Raw genomic sequence first — 8,816 nt, 5'->3', positions numbered from 1 at the left:
TTTATCTATTTATTTTTTAACCAAATTTAATGATTTTATATTCTATTACCCACTCTTCACCAATCAGTCATGACGGCGCTGAATGACCTCCTCGGTCCCAATGCCTGGTCACTGGCCTAAATATCATACCATACCATACCATCAAATATGTAAAGCAGGCGGTAGACAGAGCTCCAAGAAAAGATACTCTGCCGAAACCTTTAGAAGTGACATGTGAAGTTGGGGTAGAGGAGGAAGGACCTGCTCTTGTTACAATTGCTGAGGTTACGCTTCCCAAATTCCTTCCTTGGAACCAATATCCCACAGTAATTTGTCCTTTAAAAAACAAGAAAAATAGAACTGCTGTAGAGCCAAGGAGTGAATTTTTAGAACACTTATCAGTACATGCTGATTCAGTTATTATTCATAATGATGGATCAAAATCCCAAGATGGTGTTGGTTGTGCTGTTGTATCTGATAACAGGTTTTTAAAGAGGGAGTTGCCTTGTTTTAGCTCTGTTTTCACTGCTGAATTGCTGGCAGTCAACAACGCCCTGAAATATGTTTTTAATTCTGTTTCATCTAATAAGAACGTTGTTATTTTTACAGACTCTATGAGCATTCTATCCTCTGTAAGTAAATTATTGCCTCTTCACTATTTAGTCCAAGAAATACAGGACTGGTTGATTCTTATTAACAACTGGAAGAAAATAAAAGTAAACTTTTGCTGGGTGCCGTCCCATGTGGGTATCACTGGAAATGAGCAGGCCGGTGTTGCAGACAAAGCCGCGACTAGACTCAGCCACATAACAGACACAAAAATCCGACATACAGACTTCAAGCAAGTAATTCATTGTTATGCAATGGAGAAGTGGCAGGAACAATGGACAAGGCTGGATGGTAGTTACTTGTCACTTAGACCGACGTGTGTGTGTGTGTGTGTGTGTGTATTTACCTAGTTGTATTTAACGGGAAGGGAAGCTATGCTCGTGGTGTCCCGTCTTCATATCTCATTTTATCTAAACTATTTTTAAATTAATGTATTGTTTTTGCACACACCACTTTCTCATCTAACTTGTTCCAACTGTCTATTACTCTGTGAGGAAAGCTGTTCGTTTTCAGATTTCTTCTGTAGCTGTCTTTCTTTATTTTCTCTCTGTGTCCTCTTGTATTTCTATCATCCCATTTTATCAGATTCTCTCTACCAATAACTTCTATGCCTTTCATGATTCTGTAAATAGCTATCAAATCTCCTCTCTCTTTCTTCTTTGCTCTAGTGTCTGTAGCTCAAGTTTTGCTAGTCTCTCTTTATATGATAGTTTTGAGATTGTTGGTGCCAATTTTGTAATTGCTCTTTGTATTCTTTCATTTTTTTTTTGTTTTTTTACATTTTTTTGTACTTGGTGACCACATCGTTGCAGCATATTCCAATCTTGGTCTTATCAGAGTGATTAGAATTTTCTTCACCATTTCTTCATCCAGGTATGTAAATGCCACTTTAATTGTTCTTATTAAATTATAAGTTTCTCCAAAAATCTTATTTATATGTTTCTCAGGTGACATATTCATAACAATGACTCCCAGGTCCTTCTCATTTTCTACTTTTTTATTCCTTCTCCCAATTTATATGATCCTGTTATTTTGTTTTGCTTTTTCCCAATTCCATTATACTACACTTTTTAGTGTTGAACTCCATCTCCCACTTCCTACTCCATTCCCATACTTTATTTAGATCACTCTGTAGTGACTCACAATCTTCTTCCGTATTCACTTTTTTTTTTAATAATTTTGCATCATCTGCAAAGAAGCTCATATAACTTTCAAATTCTTCATCCATATCATCAATATATATAGCAAACATTATTGGGACCAGAACTGTTCCTTGTGGAACACCGCTTATTAAGTCATCCCATTTTGAGTGTTTGTCTCTTATCACTACTCTCATTTTTCTTTCTTGCAAAAAATCTTCCATCCATTTAAGCACTTTGCCCTGTATTCCTCCTTCAGTTTCTAATTTCTTAAGCAACTTCTTATGTGGTACTTTGTCAAAAGCTTTTTTTAGGTCTAGAAATGCACAATCAGCCCATCCATCACTTTCTTGTATTATATCTATTAGACTTGAATAGAAACATATTAAATTAGTGACTCATGATCGTCCTTGTCTGAATCCAAATTGCCTTGGATTTAGCACATTTTTTCTTCTTCTAAATATTTTACCCATTTACTTTTGATAATTCTTTCACAAAATTTTGCTGTTGTACTTGTTACAGAGACTGGTCTATAGTTGGTAGGGTCTTCTTTATTTCCCCCTTTATATATAGGTACTATATTTGCTTTTTTCCAATCTTCTGGAACTTTTCCTTCTTTCAAGGAACTATTTATTATGTTATGTATTTTGTCTGCCAGTTCATTTCTGCATTCTTTCAAAATCCAGTTTGCTATTTCATCTGGTCCATGCGATTTTCTAACATCAAGATTACTCAAGTGTTTCATTATTTCATTCCTTGTTACTTCTATTTCTTTCATAGGGGGGACTTTCTCTTTCCATTCGATCTCTTCCGGTTGTATATTCTCCCTTGTATACACCGATTTAAAATGCTTGTTCATAATTTCCCCCATTTCTATTTCCTCTGTGTATTCAACTCCTTGTCTTAATTTCTCCAAATCTTGTTTGTTTTTTCAGTTTGTTGTTTACAAATCTGTAAAATAGATTTGGTTGATCTTTACATTTTTCTATGACATATTTTTCATATTTTCTCTTTTCCTCTCTGCGCGCTTGTACATATTCATTTCTATAACAAGTATATATTTTCCATTTTCATGTCTTTTGTCTTCCATTTGGTCAAAGCTTTGTCTCTTTTGTCTTTTAACACTCTATAACTTTTGTTGTACCAGCACTTTACATATTTTTTTCTTGTTTTTGTCTTGGGACATTTCCACTCCTTTTTTTTTTATAATTTTTTGTGAAAATATTCCATTTCTCTTCTACTGTTGTATATTTATTGTGTATTCTTTCCCAGTTTTCATTTTGAAAGAATTCTCTTATTTTATCAATTTGTTTTTTCATACATCAATCTTCCTTTTCTATATTGTTCATGTCTTTTCATGTATTTTTTCTCATTTAGTTCTAGTTCTATCAATATGTGGTCACTTTTACTTATTGGTGCCTGGTATTCTATCTTTTCCACTATTTCAGGTTCTGATGTGATTATTATGTCTAGTCTCGTTGGTTCTTCTTCATTTCTATACCTAGTGTTCTCTTGAATCCATTGTGTCATTGTGTTGTCAATAATCATCTCAAGTACAACATTTCCCCATGAGTCTTCTCCACCCTTTACGGTCATCTCTTCCCAGCAGATTTCTTTGCAATTAAAGTCGCCCATCATAAATATTCTTCCTCCATCTTCCATTATCTTATCTAATGTTATTCTTGTGTCTTCTAACATACTTTTATGTTCACTCTCTTCCCACGAGGCTGTTTTTGGGGGCACGTAGTTTATTACAAACTTTCTGCTCTTCTTATCTCTGTCTTCTACTTCTGTCATAATCATCTCTACTTTATTCTTTCCATATGTGACACTCTTCACGTTTATATCTTTCTTAGTCAGGAACATAATTCCACCCCCTTGTTTTATCTCTCTGTTTCTAATCCAATAATTATATGCATTGTGTCCTATGCTGTTGGGTGGTAGTGGATCCTTTAATTTTGTCTCTACAATTCCCATTATGTCCGTTTCTTTTTCCTTCAGATACTCGTTCAGTTCATTCAGTCCTGTTATTAATCCATCTATATTTGTGTAGGACACTCTTAACTTTCTGTTATTTTCATTGTATTCTGTGTTTCTTTTTTTGTTTCTGTTATGGTCCATTTCCTCAATTTCATATTCACTACTCTCCAGTAGAATTCTTCTTTTTCTGACTCCGTTCTGGTCTCGTTTTTTTCTTTAGCTTCTTTCCTTTTCATTTTTTCTTCCTCTCTTTCCTCTTTATTCATTTCTCTTTTTATCCATACATTTTTATACTGTTCACTTACTGCTAGCTTCCCTGTTTTTGCTAATATACAAGCCCCCGGTTGCGCCAGCCCGGCTATGCCGGGGGGCTTGGCCTGCGGCGCTGCTCGCTAACGCGCCCTGGGCTCCACCCGTTAAAGCTTAAGATAGTGATATACTGAAGATGTAATATACGAACTTGTTGCACTGAAGATGTAATATACGAAAGCGCTTGATATTTAAGCAACTTTTATTTCTGAATCCACACATTTACATTTCTTAGGAGATGGTTTTGGGGTTGTATCCTCTTCATCACGTCCGCGTTTCTGAACCAACACATACACATTTCTTAGGAGATGGTTTTGGGGTTGTATCCTCTTCATCACGTCAGCGTTTATTCTGTGTCGGACCTATATTTTGTCGGTGTCTCTGGCACGTCCACTTCAGGATTGAATGAGGTCTCATCAAAAAGCTCCTTATAAACGCAATTGATTGCAGGTTTTGGTACACATACTTCATTTATCTTATGACAACCTGTATAGAGGATTAATGAATCCCAATTTGTTACCCTTGAACACGCCACGTAAAGTTGCCCGTGGGTGAAACACTGTACCGTATCCAAAAGAAGCCAACAGCGCTCGAACGTTTGCCCTTGCGATTTGTTGATAGTCATTGCATAGGTCAGTTTGACTGGGAATTGCTTGCGCTTGAAGTTAACAGGTGTATCTTGCGCCTCAAAGGTGATCCTAGGTATCATCACCTGTTCCCCTCGGTAGCTTCCACCCAATATTTTACCAACCAAAAAAAAATTCTTTAAGTTAGTGACTATGATCCTTGTTCCGTTACATAACTTCGGCGGACAAATGTTACGTATAATCATTAACACACTCCCAACTTTTACCTGAAGACGGTGCAGCGAAAGAAAAGGACTCGTCATTGCATTGAAAACTGAAGTTTGAATATCCGTTCCTTCTTCAACTGCTGTATCAACACTGTTGTAAACTACCTCTTTCTCCTTTGATTTGTCATAAATAATCTGGTTAACGCTGTCCACACCCACATTTGTGGGTGACACTATAGCTCGCTTCTCGAAATATGAAGCATTTAGGTGATTGTTTTCTATGTCATCATATACTCGATCTACCAACTCTTTGCGAGAGTTAACTCTCACGCCAAAGTCTTCACCAAATTCCACAGGACCTGCCTCGCGAGATCCCAGCCTTAATAAACTTTGAGCAAACTTGATATTTTTTCTACCATCTTTCTTCAAACGTACATTCTCCGTTAACTCTAACTTTGTCATATCGTTCCACATGTAACTTGATTTGATGCAGTGCTCAAGTTCGGCATTCTTTCCACCACCCCTAATAACGGGGAGAATCTGCCTAAAATCTCCCGCACAAACAAACACCTTACCACCCATAAACTTATCGTTACCGATGATATCTCTCATCGTGATGTCAAGTGCAGTTAGCGTGTTTTTGTTAGCCATTACAACCTCATCCCAAACAATCAACGACGTCAATTGCAACAATTTTGCGAGCTCTGAGTTTCTCTTGATTCCACAGGATCTGACTTCATTAAATTCCATCAACGGAATTTTGAACATGTTATGAGCAGTCCTACCTCCATGAAGAACCGTTGCTGCAATACCCGAAGAGGCTACCGCCAAACCTATTTTTCCTTGGGAGCGTACCGTGTCGAGCAAAAGATTCAAGACGAATGTTTTACCGGTACCCCCAGCAGCATTCACAAATATTCCGTTATTATTGTACTGGTCTCCAAACTTCACTCGATATAACACTGCATCATACACTTGGCGCTGTTTATCATTAAAAAAAAAACACATTATGTGCAACTTCCTCCCCCAAAATTTTCTTGTTGTAAGACCTTTCTCTTCGAATCACATTCGCTGTCTTTTCTCCACCCCTCGAAGGGGGTAACCCATATTCAGTGATAAGTCCTCCCCCACAATTCCAGACATGTTTTTGAATATCGTCTAACGCGTCCAAATAAATTTCATCGTTGTAATCGGTCAAATTATTCTTGTGCAGATAGTCACTCGCGAACAAATCTTTTGTCTCCTCCCATATTCCCGATTGATCTTCAAGATCTGAAAACACCAACATGCTTTCATGTTTCTCGAAGCTGATTCCAGTTATTTGTGTGATTAATTATCTCCAATATAGTGTTTTTTCATGTTTCTTCGTCACTTAAAAGACCCAAAGCTTTGACGGCTTCTCTGTACGAATCATACATTTTCCCATCGACTGTTCGTAAGTCCGCAAACGACGTTGGCCCCGGCTTGTGTGTAAGCAAAAGCCTCAAATAAAACAATTCCACTGTCTTGGTAGTAACAGCGCGTATGCGTCCCAAGGAGAATGTGCGACCACACCTCTCTTCCCAACTTGGGGTCTTTTTATTATAGATGAAATGATTCGGCAACTCATGATAATGCAAAGTAGCAGCGAACGTATTATTCGAACACAATTTAAAGAATGCTGTTAATTGAGTGTCTTTCTGGGTTTTCTTTTTTATCTCTTCTTTTGTGGACTCATCAGTGTAAAACACTTCATTTTCCCCCTCCAAATGAAGATCGAGTGTTATACAGAAGGGGAACTTTTATGAATGTCAAACTTGAATATATTCCAAGTGCCTTCATTGGCATTTACAAAATTTGCCTCCTAGTAGTTTTTGACCTTATTCACATCACCACTCCCAGTTGTCTTGGTAAAAAGGATACGATCACACCCTTTATTAACGTACTTGGTGACGTAAGCTATGCATTTAATTGAATTTGAGCATTCCACGTTGATGTGAGCATTGTACTTTAAACACAAATACGCGTTGTATGGCACTACCCATGAATTATCTATCGTTTTCATCTCGCCCTTGATTTTGACTTGAAAACAATTGCCCCCTTCACCAATTGATCTCCTCTTATATTCGGGGTACCCATTGTTTCCAAACAATAAATCTTTTCTGCAAGTTTTAGGGAATCCTTTTCCGCACTTTTGCCCTCTTGTGTGTTTTCCTTGGCAACAAAGATTCGATTCATCGTACCCTTTACACGGTCCGTGTATCATACACTTTGTGACAACATCGTAAAGTCTTGGCTCCTTTTCCTTGTCCGGAATTTCTGCCGAAATCAACTGAGCGACAGTTTCAGCGGACACGCGTTGTTCCATCCACAACAGTATATGTGCGTGAGGTAGTCCACGTTTTTGCCACTCTATACTGTATAGGTGTGCTCTGACCCGTCCAAAAATATGTTTGTGTGTCAAGTCCTCCATGAGACTATCAACTTTCAATTTGAATACTCTGCTCACCAAATCGGGGCGTTCATTCGTCTGTGCATCGAACGAACCTGTTTTGTCCATTGCTTCACGCAGTTCAATCCAATTTGGATTCATCGTGAAGGTTATAAAGTAATCCGGTGAACCGAAATAGGTTACATATGCAAGAGCATCCTGTTGCCGCTCCTTCATGTATCTGGGCCCACCAATGAAGGTGGATGGCAACACAACTCTCTGCCCGGTTGCATTCTTCTCTGCAACACTCAATATGTCCGCTCTTTCTTTACGGATTTGTTTCTGATTTAATTCCAAATATGATAGTTTACTCGATTCTACCTCCACGTAGTTATCTACTGTAAATTGTTGAAATAACCGTCGTCCTTTCGTTAAGTAGTTGAAAATATCTTCTCTTTCCATGTATATCGATGAATAAAACATGATGTTGTAAGACGGTTGTTTGTTCCCTCTTTCTTCCCAGGTTTACATTTTTTCACCATTTTGTAAGAGTACCTAATATCCCCATTAGGAATCGGTAAAGGATACTGAAATATGTTGTAAAAGAAGTTGGTGTGGTCAACTATTCTGAGAGGAATTGTTGTATTCTCAGCAGAAGTTATCACTATTTGCAAGGGATCTCTGTTTGGACCAAAGTCAACGATCCCCCCAACTTGTGATGAAGAAGTCGGGAGATGATATACTCCTTTATGTTCTCTTGTATTGATACCCTCGGCCGATTTTAACGTTATAGACATATTGGGTATCTTACCGTTCCTTTTAACATATTCGTCAATGAGCTTTCTCGAAGTCTCAACTTCTCTGAGCATACCTGCTAGAGACATATTGTTATCCATCAAGTAATTATACAACTGAGTTATTATAGTTTCGTTTTGTGAAACTTCTTTTAACTCTCTCGCTCGACGCTTATCAGTCTCCTTATTCGAACTATAGCTTTTTTCAGCTCTGAGAGAAACTACACAATCGCGCATACTCTGAGTACGCAACTTGATTTGCTGTTCCTTGTCGTGGTAGAAGTAGAGATCCAAAAATGAATTATCTGATTTCCAAAATGGCTTTTTTTTTCGGCAAATAATTCTGGTTTCAGATAACCAATTCTGTGGTACACCTTTCCTTGGATCTTATACTGAAATGTCTCGCTTGTTTTGAAGCGTACCAGTGGTTTTAAAAGATGTAAAGGAGAATAACGCATTAAAACCGACTAAATTTTGTAGATAACGTTTCGAAAAAAAAAGATGTGCCGTCATATAACGCTTTAAGATCTCCTTTAAGTTTCGACAGTAAAAATACTGGTGTTTGACCGGCATTGCAACAGATAGTTCTACGTTCGTTTTTCCACAGCAATGCTTGACAAAGTTTACACCTAAATACCCCAATTTCGCCAATCGAATGAGACGGAACTCCTTGTTTATCAGTCTCTCGCATAGACCCTATGTATGTCGTAGACAACTCTTCTAATGACTCCACAAATATTTGCTTTTTTATATTGAGGCAAATACGCTGTTCGCGCAAGCTATCTAAGTAAGCAATTTCCTCC

General features: G+C 37.7%; 1 protein-coding gene across 1 annotated transcript in view; it reads right to left on the bottom strand.

Moving 5' to 3' along the window:
* Nucleotides 1-4,362: 4,362 nt before the first annotated feature.
* Nucleotides 4,363-8,816, bottom strand: part of LOC143024528 (uncharacterized) — a 17,084-nt gene continuing 12,630 nt past the window's right edge. The window contains exons 7-10 of the mRNA XM_076183341.1: nt 7,759-8,280; nt 6,735-7,561; nt 5,876-6,116; nt 4,363-5,790 (exon numbers count right to left, since the gene is read on the bottom strand). Coding sequence (XP_076039456.1) covers nt 4,363-5,790; nt 5,876-6,116; nt 6,735-7,561; nt 7,759-8,280 — 3,018 coding nt within the window. The remainder of the gene's footprint in view (nt 5,791-5,875; nt 6,117-6,734; nt 7,562-7,758; nt 8,281-8,816) is intronic.

The sequence above is a fragment of the Oratosquilla oratoria genome, chromosome 4 (assembly GCF_046742065.1).
Source record: "Oratosquilla oratoria isolate Oo_2021 chromosome 4, ASM4674206v1, whole genome shotgun sequence".
NCBI classification, from domain to species: Eukaryota; Metazoa; Arthropoda; class Malacostraca; order Stomatopoda; family Squillidae; genus Oratosquilla; species Oratosquilla oratoria.
Note: the sequence above shows the minus strand (reverse complement) of the source record. Positions and strands in the feature narration are given on the sequence as shown.